At 46.5% G+C, this 16,705-nt stretch overlaps 1 protein-coding gene across 1 annotated transcript in view; it reads right to left on the reverse strand.

The window, feature by feature from the left end:
- FRMPD2 (FERM and PDZ domain containing 2) overlaps positions 1–16,705 on the reverse strand; it is an 81,227-nt gene that overhangs the window by 26,765 nt on the left and 37,757 nt on the right. The window contains 6 exon segments of the mRNA XM_042908089.1: positions 908–1,024; positions 1,114–1,221; positions 1,822–1,914; positions 3,262–3,362; positions 8,722–8,944; positions 14,878–15,025. Of these exon segments, the coding sequence (XP_042764023.1) occupies positions 908–1,024; positions 1,114–1,221; positions 1,822–1,914; positions 3,262–3,362; positions 8,722–8,944; positions 14,878–15,025 (790 nt within the window).

Raw genomic sequence — 16,705 nt, forward strand, 5'->3', positions numbered from 1 at the left:
CCACGGGGGTCAACGTGTGCAAGACTGAGAGAACGCACGTGCCTTTCACAGGGCAAGGCAAATGGGGTGCCTACGTTTAGGACCAAGAAAACGTTGGCTGGTGTGATGTGAAGCATTTCTGTACATACAGGGAAACTGTCCAGAGAACCGGGAGTGTGAGAAAGAAATCCAGGAGCTGGGATTTGTGGGCAGTCTGTGGTTCAATTACAGGATCGTTCATCCCAAACACAGTAGTGATTCCAAGTAACTGGGAGGGAAGGGAAAGTTAACATCCCTCCTTACTTCCACTCATCTCCCCAAACCTGCTCCAAAAAAATAGCACGTAATAATATTATTCTTTGATGTGGGAAATTGTTGCTCTCTCATACTTACCTAAAGGATAAATAAAAGTGTCTCTTAAAAGAATTTGACTCTCTAGGTTGATCTCCAACATGCCAAGTCTTAGCCAGGTAAGACCAGTGCGCTTGCTATACGAGCTCACCTTCAAGAACAGCTCTCCAGTCTCCTCCCCAGTTGATTGCCATATCCAACCAAGCCCCAGCTATGTAGAAACTCTGGAGCAGCCACTTTCCATAAGGACTTGAGTGACAAAAAGAATGTCCTCCCTGTCACGCAAAAGAGTGAGCAGGAAAACACACAATGGCTGTATCGGTCACATCTGGTAAAGAACTCGATGGAGGAGACCACTCCCATTGGGCAGACCAAGCAAGAGTAGAGCCCATTCTGCCCAAAGAACTACAGAATTTAGTGCTTTGTGCCACAACACTGCCTCTCTGCAAGCCACCAGCATGAGAAAAGCGACGCCAAACCTATGTAATCTCAAAGATCTAGTACCTCGAGGTGATAACAACCTCCTGCAAATGGGGGAGGTTCTCCGGCTTCTGAACACAGATGAAGATATACACACCTTTTGACTGAGAAATGGTTAATTCTATGCTCTCGGGAGAATTCTGAATCATTCTAACAGCCATGTCGAACGTGAAGCCCTCCAGACTGATGTGATTCAAGGCTAGAATCTGCCCTCCTGGAAAAATAAAGCATCTTAATAATACCATCAAGGAAAGAAAGAGACATTCCTTAAGGTAGTGTGTCTGGCAATTTAAAAAGACATACCTGGTTTGATCCTTTTAGCTTTTTCAGCTGGTCCCCCAGGTATAATAGAAGATATGAAGATGCCAGGGTCAACTTTGCCAACATCTTCTCCCTCATTGATGACAAAACCTATAATCCAATGGTATTTAATAAGATGATACTTAATGATTTTGCTGCCCAGAGAGGTTAGGTTATTTGCTTGAGATCACACAGCTACCAAGTGGCACTGCTTATATCTAAGTCCTCTGATTCTCAAATAGTTCTTTCTACTCTGCCAGACACATGGATAAAAGCTGACTGCCCCCCATTAGTAAGCACAGCTAAAGCTGGGAACACGACCCATCAATGGGCACTGAATTTCGCCCCAGTAGATTCAGAAATAGGAAAGAGATGTTTTTTTTAATTTGGGTGTACTGGAAACACAATGTTACATTAGTTTCAGGTGTACAACATAGTGATTCAACAAGTTTATACATTACGCTATGTTCACAAGTGTAGCTATGATCTGTCCCCATACATCACTATTACAGTATCAAAGGAAAACTTTGACCCAGAAATTCCATTGTTTGTTAGGGACACTTAAAGGGAAGAAAAAGAAGTGATCACTGAAAAAGGCAAGTTGAGAGAGAGGCAGGAGAGGGGAGTAGAAAAGTCAAAAGGGAAAATGGCACAAGCCTCCCTTCTGCCCAGAGGGAGAGGCTGGGTCTCACCTACCAGAAGCCCTCTTACCAAAACCGCGACGTGGATCCCGGCGCAGTGTCACATGCACGATTTCTCGTTCCGGCTCAGCTATAAAGCTCTTTCTCCTGTTACTTTGTGGCTCTAGAGGTGGAAACAAAGCCCCACGTTGTGCTTTTCCTCAAATTATCTGAGACCTAATACAAAAGGGGTAAACAGTGTTTTACAGACACAGGTCCACATGCACACACAACACTGGGAATGGATCACTGAACACACACTTCTGATTACCATCACTGGGTCAACATGCTTGCTTCATAGAGCCTCACTGGGTCAGTACAGGCTCATGACGAGCAGAGACAAGAGTGGGGGTGGGGAGCATGGTACTTGTTTTCTATACAACTTCCTATAGCTAGTATCTTTCTGCATTGGTCTTGGGACAAGACAGACTTTGAGCAAAGATGTACTTGTGGGCAATGAAAAGTCAAACTAAAGTTAGAGCACGGACATGGGACAGCAAAGCCTTCCCCTCCTGGGTCTCTAATAATCGGGGGTGACATAGTCCCATAGCTCAGCAAGGGTACCCTGGAGGGCTTCCCCCAGAGCCTGGGTCTTAGAGGGGACCCAAAGCAGAGCTCTGAGGTTGTTCTCAATGAGCTGGAGTCCTGGGGTGAAGCGCTCCAATTCAGGCCACAGAGCACATGGGAAAATCCCCAAATATGACCCACAGCTCAGAGCTGTCCACATCTCTCCTCCCCCCAGGGACCTTGGCAGACCCTGGCAGACAATTATGGTACAGAGCAGCACAGAAGGGACTGGGTGGCTCAGTCGGTTAAGCATCTGACTCTTGATTTCGGCTCAGGTCATGATCACAGGGTTGTGAGGTTGAAGCCCGCGTTGGGCTCCATCCTCGGTGTGAAGCTGCTTAAGATTCTCTCTCTCTCTCTCTCTCTCTCTCTCTCTCTCTCTCCCTCCCTCTCTCTCTTTCCCCCTCTCTCTCTCTCTCTCAAAAAAAAAAAAAAAAAAAGTGCTGCTCAGTGGGATTCCCCAGGCTTAGGGGGAATTGTCAAGCCTAAATATCTTCTCTAGTTCTGGAATCATTTTGTCTTTACTTTCCCTAGGGTCTTCCCCAGAGGATGTACGACAGGGAGAATGTTGCCTGGTGATATTCGGGGTCGGGGAAGAGTTGTAGCTGAAACGGACAGTGCATTTCTGACCACAGCACTCCACAGAAGGTCTTTGTGTGGGACCAGAGCGCTCAGAACCTTCACCAGCACTGACACATTTCAGACCCACATGCCCCCGGCCCAAGCCAAAGTGGGACTGCAAGGGCTCTTCCTGACCATAAGTCATTTTGACATTAATTGAAAAATCACAAAGACTGTGAATACGACTGGGAAGGCAGCGTGCAGTGGTGGCAAAAGCTTTAAAAGCAAGCGTCACGTGTAGGATTGCCTTTTTCCCAAACCTAGCCCACGCCCCAGCCCATACCCCTGTGCACACTGGGAACAGGCGGCCCGGAGAGACGGTCACGAGTCGTCGGCTTCTGGATCAAAGAGATGGTCTCCAGCTGCTCCCGACCCATGCAGGGGCTGCAGGGAAAGGCCACCAGATGAGAAAAGATGACTCTAAGAGGCAGTTTCCTGGCATTTCTGAGTATGGTTCGTGGGGAAGGTAGCCGCATGCCTGGCCAGCCTGCAGACCTGCAGACACACCCCATCACGGGCTGACGTGGCTGTCAGGAGTGTACTAGAAAGAATAGCTTTGGGGTCTTTCTGACTCAGAGGGGACCCTAGAGTCACCTGGGCCCCCTATAAGCCTCCTACTGTCTCTCCTTTGTGTTGGATATGCAGCCCTTCCAAACCCCCGTTTTCTTAACCATATAATAGGAATAGTATTCTTATTTCCCACACTCGTGAAGTAATATCACACGTTTGGCTCCAAAACAAAGTAACGAGTATGAAGGGTCCTGATTTTTTGTTGTTTGCTTTTGTGTTTAATCCAGCGCCCCCACTGTGATGGGCCCTGAGGGCTCCACGCAGTAACTCACCTGCCTGACCCTTGCAGGCTTTGGGTGGGCTACCCCCTAATCATACCAAGCTACGAACAAGAACTTCTCATGCAGGCATCCAACTGGCCTTTGCAGAGCCAGCATTCTAGAGAACAAAGAATATCCTATGCCCTAGGGGAATAATGAATTAAGCGGTGACACTGCCCCACCCCCAGGATCAGCTGTACACACGATAAGCTACCTTGAGGGATGAGCAAAGTAGAGAGAGAGTAAGAGGGAAAAGTAGATGCACAGCCACAGGGGCTCAGAGCCCTGGAAGAAGCCGGCGTGGGCCTCATCTGAAGAAAGGAAGGCCAGGAAGGCCAACCTTCTTCCCCCAAGACTGTCTCCAGCCTCAGTGAGCTCACAGCCGCCCCACTGTTTCAGGCAGCCAGACTAAGGCAGGGATGCGGGTGCAGGCAGCTTCCCACGGAGCCTCTTGCCTTTCCCTTGGATCAGTGATGCCAGGTGCTCTTGGCATGGAGCCTGGCACCGCTCTGTTCAGACAGGCCAGAGCTAGAAAGGGAAGGACAGGAGTGAAGGGGGAGAGGAGGCGGGTGCGGGGGCTAGGGGCAAGCACAGAGCCATTCTTCAGAGATTAGGAATGAGGCCTCGCTCTGGCTTGGCTTTTGTTTGTACTGTGCATTTCAGCAGGTTCAACCCTAGTCGACTGGGCCCCCGCCAGGTGTCAGGCCCTGGGCTGGCAAGACACTGAGGGCAAAGGTGGATCGGAGGTAGGCTCCGCCTTCCGGGAGTCCCCAGCCCACGGCAGAATGTAGAACAGGTGCCTTTCGCACCACGTGGAGCCCACCAAAGTGCCCAAGGAGAGGCACTGCGCAGCGCTCCTGGGTTTACAGGAAGGACACTCCCAGGAGTCCTGGAGGGGCCAACAGAGGCTCTGAGGACAAGGTCACTGGGGAGAACCTTTGGAGAAAGGGAAGGACTTTCATGCCCCAGGTTTCTACGGCCTGCCTGATCCCGCCACACGTGCCACTGTCGTTTAAAAAGGATAAGGGGCTGGCACTTCCTGCCAGTCCCACGAGGACAAAACGCTGCATGATTCCATCCCTAGGAGGCAGCTAGAGTGGTCATAGGCATAGGGACGGAAAGTAGAATGGTGGCTCTCGGGAAGTCAGGGGTGGGGGGGGGTGGGGATTGTGGGTTTGTGGCTAGAGCTTCAAGTCTGCAGGATGAAAACGGTGCTGGAGATCGTTCGCACAACAACGTGAGCGTGCTTAACACTGCTACTGAACCATACCCTTAAAAATGGTTCAGATGGCGAATTTTATGTCATGTGTATTTTACTGCAAACCTTAAAAAAAAAAAAAAAAAAAAAGACCATTTCCTGGAAGCCTCCACACGCTGGCCACAGAGCTGAGGAAAAAGCAGAGGTGCTACTCTTCTCTGGAAGTTCACTGTTTAACAAGCAGACAGGTAGATACATGTGGATGTCAGGGTAGAAGAGCATGAAGGGCATGGGCAGTTGCTCTTTTTTTTTTTAATTTTTTTTTAATGTTTATTTATTTTTGAAGGGGAGGGAGACAGAGCGTGAGTGGGGGAGGGGCAGAGAGAGGGAGGGAGACACAGAATCTGAAGGAGGCTCCAGGCTCTGAGCTGTCAGCACAGAGCCCAACACGGGGCTTGAACTCATGAGCTGTGCGATCATGACCTGAGCCAAAGTCAACCGACTGAGCCACCCAGGCGCCACAAGGGCGGCTGCTCTTAAAGGAGCCAGTGACATCAAGGAGCCACCCCTTTGCAGGGACAGCCAGGAAAGTTTTCACAGGAAAGGTGATGTGAAATGGGGAGCCGGCTTCTCAGGGGAGGAGGGTGAGGCAGGGGTGGTGTGTCAGGGTTGATGCCCCCACTGACATCTCCATTCTAAGGCGTGCTGAGCAAACAACTCGGGAATGGCGCCGGGATTGGGGTCCCCCCTCGCCTGTGTGAATGCCGGCATGCAGTGCCACCCTTCCTGTCCCGGCTCCAGCCACCAAGCCGCAAGCTCCGGGCTGCAGGCCAACAGCACAGCCTGCTCCTGCCCACACAGGCCCCTGGGCTTGTCACGTCTGTGAGTGCCACGAGGCGGGGACTGTGTCTGTCCTGCTCATATTGCATCCTCCGCCACTAGCCCGGGGCTGGCACACAGCAGGTGCTCAACCAATTTTTCCAGCAAGACTAACTTGGGCCTTTACTCAAGGAATCCTACCCTCCCTCTCCCTGTGCCCAAACCCACCAGCCGTCACGACCTGGTGTCACATGCCCCATGCAGCCTTCTCCAGCCCCCTCATTTGGAAATAACCACATATGTTTAACCCATTCTATTCCTCTAGGGGGTGTTCCTACCGTGTCCTCTAGAGACGAGGAGAAGGGACCCCCATTAGGACACTGACCACAGGCCCAGCCCATGTTCAGTGCTTTCCAGCATGGTCTAATTCCCACAGCCATCCAGGGGGTGGGTGTGTTATCACCATGGACAAATGAGGAGGCGGAGGGACTCATTAAATAACTTGCTCAAAATCATACAGCAATAGATGGCTGAGCAGGCAGCAAGATGTTGAGCTGGCTCCAGAGCCCCGTCTGAAGGGGCCCCTGGCTGAGTCATCTTTGCACCAGCCACAGTAGAAATGCTGAACATCTCATTCATGCCACGGAGACCAAAAGAGCCAGATGGACGCCCGCCCTCAGCCCACCTCCTCTGACCACAGCAGCGGTGAGCAGTCCCACGGGAACTCAGGCTCAGCTCGTGCTGACGACGTCCAGTGTGGTCCTCCTTCTGCCCTAGAGCTTGTCGTACATCTCGGCTGCCCTCTGCCCCCGCTATCCCCCACTTGCCTGAAAGCATGGGGGAATTCATGCCTCCCATGGACAATGTTCCAGCAGAGGGGGTAGGAGCCAGTCCGGAAGTGTCCGCCTGCCTGTCCTTCAGACAGACAATTCTGGGAGGCCTTCTGTACACTTCTTATTGGGAAACAGCCCTGGTTGCCCACACCAGCTACTCCGATGGCAGTGCCCTCCTTGGTTTGATTTCCCCCTCCTGTCTCACCCTGCTCACTCCTGCTTCCTGGCACCATCTCCACAAACCACTGCAGTCATTGTCTCCGGCTGTGCTTCTGGGGCCTTCCAGATGGCCAAGGACCCCGTTTCCCTTTTCATGTAAGGGCTGCTAGTAACCTCCAAAGCGAGTTGCCAAGATCTCTGAACATTGGGCATTTGTGAACTAAGATGGAAGTAGTAGCAGGGTTTGCTGAGGACTCTCACCCGGCTTTCTCTGGAGTAGGCTGGCTGCCATGGAGTGCTGTGAGGCCCTACTGTGCGAGCCCGTGGGCAGATCGCCGGAAGCCCCTCATCCTCAGGAAGGATCCTTTGCAATCAACACATTCTCGAGGTGGCCTTGAGTCAATCATAGCTTCTTCTGGCTTTTGAAATGTTGTAAAGCACTATTAATTTAAATGCCAGAGTAAAAATGGCCACAAATTCTTTGACACTCCTGCATCAAGAGGTGAAGTCTGTTTGTCCTACCCTTGAATTTGTGCTGACCTGTGACTGCTTTGACCAAAAGAGTATTTCAGAAGCAACACTGTGTCGGCTCCAGGCCCAGCCTTTAGGAAGACTGCCAGCCTCCCCTTGACCTGTTGGAGTCCTGAGCCGCCATGGAAAAGCCTGGCTACCTGGCTGGAGGCACCATGTGCGGGGGGGCGGGGGGGGGGGGGCCTGAGACCAGATAGGGAGTAAGAGGTGCCCAACAGAGCTCACCTTCCCAGCCATCCCTACCAAAGGGCCACACGTGTAAGTGAAGTCATCTTGGAGCCTCCAGACCAGTCCTGCTGAGTACTGTCCTGCTGAGTGCTATTGTTAAGTGACCCCAGCCAATACTGCATGAAGCAGAAGAATCACCCAGCCAAAGCCTGCCTGAATTTCCATCCCAGAAAACTGGGAAACAGAATAACAAAATGGCTGATGTTTTAAGCCACTGTGCTTTAGAGGAGTCTGTTACGCAGCACTGGGTACACTAACAGTCGTGTTCCATCATTGCTGATTTTGTTTGTGGTGCACGGTGATGCATATCTGCATCAACAGAATTTGGGGCGTGAATCTAAGAATTACAGATATATGTATTTATATGGAAAAGAATTATAGATAGATAGGTAGGTACATACATACATTGCAGTTCGGACGAATTATCCGTACCCTCTTGTGGAAGCAAATGTATAACTCATTCCAGAAAAACACCTCCTCCAGAAAACCTCCATTGGTCATGTGCTGCCTGTGAATCCAAGCTATTTATATAACTTGCCATGTAAGTGTAATCCAACTTCGAAGCTATTTCTACATTTACGGATCCATGTGTTATAATGTAAATTTGTGTTTAGAAGCTCATTATTTTCAGTTGCAAATCAAATGACAAGCAATCCATCAGTAGAGAGACAGCGTAGTATAAAGGTTAGGAGTGTGGACTCCAGGGCCAGATGGGCTCAAAGCCCAAACTCTCCATTTTGTCCCCTGTACACCTGGAAGAACCACAGAAACCTCTTCGCAGGGTGGTGAGGGTAAAATCAGTTGATGTGTGCAAGTGCTTAGAACAGTACTTGGCTCATGATAAGGCCAAACAGGCTAATGACAACTTGTTTACTTTGTCCTCTTCCATCACCTAGTTCTTTCTCCACCAGAACAACATAGAGCAGCCCAGGGGGATGGTGTGTCCGCCCTGTAGACATTAGCATAGACTTTGCCCAGAGCCGGCCTTCAGGAAATCTCCATGGAACTGGCTGATAGTTGAGTGAGCATATACTCCCCTTAGATATCCGACCGACATCTTTTAAGTAACTTCTTCAGGTACAGAGTGCCCCGGAGGGCCAAGTACCAGGTGGCATGGGCTTAGAGAACAGATGTGTTAAACCCACCTGCCTCGGATCCCCCGGGCCGCAGTCTCCTTGCTGGTTACCAAGGTGAAGTTATCCAGAGACAAGCGCCGCAGGCCCCCTGCAGTGGCTTCCGGCCTGGGTGCGGGTGTGAACAGCGCGTTTTCCGAGTCTGACAGCCGCTGAATCCAAGTGAGAGGCTGAGACTGGGCCAGGTGTGCAAGACTCGTATTGGCCATTTGCACACACTTATCATGGTCTGAAACTTGGAAGAAAAAGATAAACAACATAAATACACGCAAGCATGACCCTCGATCTATCACTCTCAGGGTAACAACACATCACAGACCCCGGTTTCTATTGTTGCTTTTCTTTCTCCACAATTTATCCTCAGGCTGACTCACGGGGTCCTTGCAGTTAGCCAAGCCTTCCTAATTAGCACTCACTAGTGAAAGCAACCTCGGAAACACAGCAAGGGTAAAAGCATTCTCTCCCTCCCCCTGCAGCTGACAAGCCCCCAGCCAAGGGTCTGATGGGTGTTAACACTCAGGGCGATGTCACAAATGTCAGCAGAGCCTTGTGTAACATCTGCTGTCACCATCCACTCTGCTCAGTACCTTTACAAAACTGTCTTCCCAAATGTAACAAGTGGGTCTTCAAATTACCTGGGCTCCAAGACCAGGCTCTGGCCCCTGGATTACAGTCTTTAATCTCTACGCAGTTTAGTTTCCCTGGTAATATTTAAGATCCAATATTCTGAAATATGAATACGTATCAGATGTATTGAGCCTCCCAGCCTCAAACTTCCCTTTCTCCTTCACGTGGAAGGATGTAATAAATGGCTCTGATGAATCCCCTGACTCGAGACCATGCATGTAAGTGACTCTTACCACTTCACTATTCATGTCATTCATAAGAAATTGAGATTTGATTGATAGAGTTCTTAAATTAACTAGGCTTTATAAAGCCAAGTTTGTATTTTGAAAAAGGAAAATGATGACTATATTCGGGCCATCTGCTCCCTGCTAAAACGGGGAAGGAAAAAATGCTTGGGCACATGGCGCCTGTGTGGCTGCAGTCTTGTCTGTCTGCATATACGCGTATCTAAAGCACGGTGAAGTGCTTCCACTTTGAGGGTGTCCGTGAGCATCGATTTTTCTCAGGCAGAACCCCCTTTGCTACACTCGTGTCTGGTTCCTTGCCAGGGCTGTGCCCCCTGAACAAGGTAGCCTTTTACAAATATTTCTTGAGAACTTTCTGTGTCCGAGACGTTTGGTACTATTACTCACCCACAGTGGGCAAGAAAGAACAAAGGACTATAGTCAAGTTAAATATGACCTGCAGCTTTTGCACAAGTCGTATAGTATCTTCCTCCAGAGCCCGGGCCCATTCAGACACGAGGCAATAAGAACAGTAACATCAACACCAACAACTCACATATGCTGAATGCTTATTATGTGACAGGGACAGTGGTGAACATGTTCGCTATATGGCCTTATTTAAACTCCACAATAACCCTGTTGGGGTAGATATTATTATACCCATTTTATAGAGGAGGAAATTGAGGCTAAGAGAGAGCTAATGATTTGCTCAAGGTCTCAGGGCTTGTAAGTGGTAGGGCAGGACCTACACTCAAGTCAGCTGACTCCACAGTCTGTACTAGAAATGGAGGTGCCCAGGACACAGAGACAAAGGCAGCAGCATGGGGATGTATCCGAGACATGCTCAGCCTTCTGATCACCAGGGCCCAAAGGGACAGTGATCTCAGGCTTAATTATGCACGTGAGATAACTTCATGTGTTCAGCAGCCTGCAAGACAACATGCAGTGTAGCCGGAGAGCAAAGAGAAGGACTCAGGGCAAGACATAAGTGAAGGTTCAGGCCAGGCTGGGAAGAGTCTGACATGCCATCCTAAGTCTGGGCTTTTCCCTGCAGACAGTAGAAAGCCCCTGCAAATTTTCAGCATGAAAGAACACAATCATATTGGTGCTTTTAAAAGGTCACTTTGAAGGCCAAGAGCAAGGCAAATTAGAGGGACATGACGGCCAGCAGTGAGCCCAGTTGAGAGCACTTGGGGACAGGTGGGATGTGATGAGAGGATGTGGGTTCAGACCCCCTCCCCCACCCAGTTTCTTGCAGAGCGAGTGGGTGGTCTCAATTGAACAAGACAAAGATCATGGTGGAGAGAGTTGTATGGGAGGATGAAATCAATTATGGACACGCTGAGTTTGAAGGCCATATGGGGCCATTAGATAGATAGATGGACGTGGCCAGTTCCTAGCTGGATGCGATCACTGAAAATGGCATCTGCAGACAGAGTTTCTAATGTGAAGAAATATTTTTTTTTAATTTTTTTTTAATGTTTATTTATTTTTGAGACAGAGACAGAGCATGAACAGGGGAGGGGCAGAGAGAGAGGGAGACACAGAATCTGAAACAGGCTCCAGGCTCTGAGCCGTCAGCACAGAGCCCGACGCGGGGCTCGAACTCATGGACCGTGAGATCATGACCTGAGCCGAAGTCAGACGCTTAACCGACCAAGCCACCCAGGCGCCCCTGTGAAGAAATATTTTTAAAGGCAAAGAAAAATTGTCTAATTTTTCCAAAGAAGACATACAAATGGCCAACAGGCAAATGAAAAGGTGTTCAACATCACTCATCAACAGAGAAATGCAAATCAAAACCACAATAAGATGTCACACGTGTCTGAATGGCTACTACCGAGAAGACAAAAGACAGCAAGTGTTGGTGAGGATGTGGAACAAAGGGAACCCTGGTGCCCTGTCGGTGGGAATGTAAACTGGTGCGGCCACTATGGAAAACAGTGCGGAGGCTTCTCAAAAAATTAAAAATAGAACTACCGTATGATCCAGCAATCCCCACTTCTGGGCATGCACCTGAAGGAAATCAAAACACTACATTGAAGAGATACGTGTACCCTGTGTTCACTGAAGCGTTATATACAATAGCCAAGACATGGACACAACCCAAGTGTCCATCAACAAAAGAACAGAAGAAGCAATGTGTGTATATGTATTTTTATATATGATATATTTTATACATGATATAATATATGTTACATAATGTGTGTATATATACCTCATATATGATATTTATACATCATATATATATTTTTTAGCCATCGAAAAGAAGGAAATCCTGCCATTTGAGACAACATGGATGGACTCTAAGGGTATTATTCTAAGTGGAATAAGTCAGACAGAGAAAAATACATATTGTATACTCTCATTTATATGCAGAATCTAAAAAGCTGAACCAGCAGAAGCAGAGAGGAGAATGGTAGGTGCCAGGACCTGGGGGCGGGGGGTGGTAAGGGAGATTAAGGGAGATGGGGAAATGTTGGACAGAGAGTACACACTCCCAGCTATAAGATGAATAAGTTCTGGGGATCTAGTACATAGCATGGTGATTATAGTAAACAATAGTCTATTATATCTTTGAAAGTTGTTAAGACAGGAGCTCTTTTTTTTTTTAATTTTTTTTAATGTTTATTTTTGAGACAGAGAGAGACAGAGCATGAATGGGGGAGGGTCAGAGAGAGAGGGAGACACAGAATCGGAAGCAGGCTCCAGGCTCTGAGCTGTCAGCACAGAGCCCGATGCGGGGCTCGAACCCATGGACCGTGAGATCATGACCTGAGCCGAAGTCAGACGCTTAACCAACTGAGCCACCCAGGGGCCCCAAGACAGGAGCTCTTAAACGTTATCACCACACACACACAAAATGTAATTATGGGAAGGGATGGAGGTTTTAAGTACGTTATTGTGGCAATCATTTTGCAATATATAGGTGTTCAAACAATCATATTTTACACTTTAAACTTACATATTTATGTCAATAATAATGCAGTAAAAGAAAAAATACAAGAGAATAGCATCACCTCAACCCAGCCCAACAAAGAAAAATTGTCTGAAATAATCCTTTTAATGCAAATGTTAGATTCCTGAAAACTCTTAGGGTGGTAGTATTTGCAGTTTGAGAGAATAATATATTATGAGCAAAATAAGCCTAGAAGGTCTAGTTTCGCAAGGGAGCCTGTGGATCTGTATAAATTTTTTACATTCAGTGGTATTAGGCAGTAAAAGCAATATTGATGACGTTTCACGCTGTATCTCAGCAATAGCAGGTAAAATATAATTAATTTACATTCATTATCTCCAGCTCCCTGCAAACATCCTAAAACTGCTACTCTGTGATCTCAGTGAAATATTTATAGTTTATTTTGGTTTGCTGCTAATATACCCCCTTTGTTTTCTATGTTTCGTTCTGCATCAAAACACTCAGTGATTTCGTTTCCTGGTTGATGCCGTGTCCCAGGACCACAGAACCCAGCGTTCACAGTCCCCACATGAACTGGCTAGCACTGAACAAAATCCCCGAAAGCAGAAGCTGCTATTACTTCCCACACGGAGCCATGAACATGAAACATGGACCTAGAAACACCATACATACTAGCCCAAGAGATGCCGGTGTGCTCACCTGAGGATACCAAGGCTCAGAGAAGGCAAGTGAGCTGCCCAAAGTCACACAGCTAGTAAATGTCACCGCCCTGAGTCTACTGGGCTGCAGGGGTCACATTCCAAGCCAGGGATTCTCAAACTTTTATGTGTATCCAAATCACCTGGGTTCTTTGTCAAGTGCAGACTTACTCAGTAGATCCATATGGTGCCTGAGATTCTGGATCACTAGCAAGCTCCCTAATAATGTGCATGAAGAGACCACTGGATGAATATGAAGGCTGAAACGACTATATTATATTGTTCCCTTTCCTAAGTAAAGAATAAATAATGCTTAGAGATCAATAGCAAATGTGATAAATCCAACACGCAAAGCCAAACTTCTCTAGTCCGAAAGTCCCTGTTCTGGCAGGTTATGAAAGGCTGTACTGCAGAGTGAAATGCACAAGCACTAGGCTAGGGGAGCCACAGGTTCAAACCTCAGCCCTGGCACCCAGCTGGCATGTCACTTAACTTCTCCATGCTTCAATTTGCTTCCCCCAGTAATGCTGGTGCCTGCCTCATTCAGCTGCCAGACAATTGGGGTTTAAGGAAACAGTGTATTACGAGCATAAATGAGATAATTCATGGAAGGGCTTAGCATACTGCCTGGGAAAGTACTAATAACAGTAACAAATGGTTCCCTACCACTTCCTAAATATTCAGTAAATATGAACTAGCCTTTTGTGATGTGTGGCCTCATTTTCACTAATAGTCTCTTTCCTAATTAAAGCAATAATACATGTGCATTGTTAAAGTTTGGTGACTATTGAAAAACACACAAAAGGGGAAATAATCATGCCTGTGTGCCTGACTCACAAAGGGAATAACAAGCCCACAAAGGTACTTTGGTGCAGTTCATTTCCATATTCTTCCTTTCTCATTTTATAACACATTAACACCGACCAAATTACTATCCTGGTGTTTATGCCCGTGCTATCCAATACAGCAGGCACATGTGGCCATTTAGGTTTAAATGTAAGTTAGTTAAAATTACATAAAAGAGAAAATTTAGTTCCTCAGTTATATTTGCCACCTTTCAAGTGCTCAGGAGGTACAAATTGGTAGTGCCCCCCCATAAAGAACGGTGTAGATAGCCCATCATTGCAGAGAGCTCTATCCACGCCAAGATACGGCTTCGTGTTTTGCTCTCCCTCATTGAGCACCATATTATGTACATTCTCACGTGTCATCAGTCTCCAAAACTGACTCTAATGTCTAACTTATAGACATGTGTTGTGATTTATTTCGCTAGTCGTCCGTGTTTGGGGACTTAGCTTGCTTCCAAATGGTCACTATCACAAATAATGTTCTAGTGAACACCCGTGAGCCCATAAACAACTGTGTGTTTCCATATTTATCACCTTTGGATAAATATTTGTCAACAAGCAAAAGTGCAGGGCTAGTGGACATGCACTTTTTTTTAAAGGCTTTTGATATATGTTCCCAATTGCACTTCAGAAAGATGGTATCTATTTACCCCACCCACCACCATTTACTTATTTCAGCATTTACCAAAGAAAAACAAAACGTATTTCATTTTAAGATGGTATTTCTTGAGTTGTTAGAGACATCTAAAACTTTGTAGAAGTTTCTGGGTCAACTGTATACATTTGTACAAATTATTTTATGAAACAACAAACTTTCCAACCTGGAGGTTGAGAATATAGTGTCTACTCACCAGCTGCAACTGGCAGGAAGCTCATCTGGGCATTAAATCCATGCTGGGCAGAGCAGAGTCCCAGTAAATATTTACAGGTCTTGGCTGAATCAGTGACAAACGTGTGCTTTTTCCCAGTGATGCCACTTGTGATGGTGAACTTCTTTCGCTGAAGGAAGCAAACACGGACTTGAATGTATTGGTCATTTTGACCATCCTTGAAGCACAAGTGTCCAGAGAGTTATCAAATGCTGGAGCCCTCCATTCAATATCAACGTACTAGGCATCCGGAAGTGTGCGACAGGTACTGTCTGTCTGACCATGGCCCGATATGTTTTCTTAGATTGAAGAAAATCCCTTTTTTTTTCTTCATTCACAAAGCAAATGTTTGTTTATCGGGTCATGGCTATCTGTCAGGAAGTACGCTAAAATAAAATACGAAATGAGCCAGGCACACACGTGGCCCTCGGCAAGGAGTGAACATAATCCCCCGTATGCATTTTGAAAGGCCATTAAATTACCTACAGTTTTCATTGCACAAACTCCCAGAAGGTGCAGACAAAATTTCAGCTGGTAGGGTTAGAGAAAAGATAAGATCGCTGTATGTATCCTCGTATTACTTACTGTATGGACAAGGCTCTGTTCTAAGTGCTTTCTGGGTATTGATTCACTTCATCCTCAAGGCTACAGAATGAGGGAGGTCATACCATTATCCTCATTCTACAGATGAGGAAACACACCAAGAGTCCTCAGAATGCAGCAGGAATTGAAGCCACATCACCAAGAAATCCTTCTCCTCATTTACACCTTCAGGGCCCATATACAAGGTGATAATATTGTTCAGCTCAGTGGGAGAAACTGGAGAGGATTATCTACATGGGATTATCTATATGGAGCTTTGTGGAAAAGATCCATAACTATTTTCAATGCACGATGTTATTAAAAACAATCAAATACAAAGTAAATAGAGATGATATTAAGTATGGATTTAAATATAACTTCTAAATAAAATCTCTAGTCTGTGGGGCACCTGGGTGACTCAGTCAGTTAAGCGTCTGACTGAGGTTTCAGCTCAGGTCACAATCTCATGGTTTGTGGGTTCGAGCCCCACATCAGGCTCTGCACTGACAGTGCAGAGCCTGCTTGGGATTCTCTCTCTCCCTCTCTTTCTCTGCTGCCCCCCCCCACTCTATCTCAAAAATAAATAAGTAAACTTTAAAAAATTTAATAAAATCTCTAGATATTCTAGGTATTTCAGTAAGAACTTGGAGCTTGCTCTTAGAAAGATAACTTTATAAATACAGGGCTTATGCTTGAAAGGGTTCCCTGAAACTCCTGATACTGGTTAATGCTAATCCCTTTTAATTCATAGTAGTTAGCATTTCCAAGAAGCTCCATCCACAATGTCAAGTATTAACAAAAGGCAGATAATTATTCGTTACTTTTCCTCTGAGAAACTTTTTTGCCCATAACCTAATTTTAAAAATCTGAGCATTTTCTAAATATTCTTTCACTGTATTGACTCATGTAATGTTGAACCTCCTTATACTAATGTGAGTGGACTTGGAATCCAATCGAACTATACCATATCTAGCATTTTTTTTAATAATGTGTTTTCTCAAACACTCAGATGCTTCCCTAACATCCTTGATAATTTTTTCTTAATATTCCAATTATAATGATGCCTGAACTCCAGCAGTCGAATATTTGCTTTTCCAAACTTGAATATTTGCTTGGAATCCATCCCTTTGGTCAGTACATGTTGATATGCTCTCATATAGTCTTGACAATGTTACATTAAGTGCACCCAAGTATTAAAAAAAATTTAGATAAGTATTGTCATTTTGTA

Source organism: Panthera leo, chromosome D2 (assembly GCF_018350215.1).
Source record: "Panthera leo isolate Ple1 chromosome D2, P.leo_Ple1_pat1.1, whole genome shotgun sequence".
In the NCBI taxonomy this organism is placed as follows: Eukaryota; Metazoa; Chordata; class Mammalia; order Carnivora; family Felidae; genus Panthera; species Panthera leo.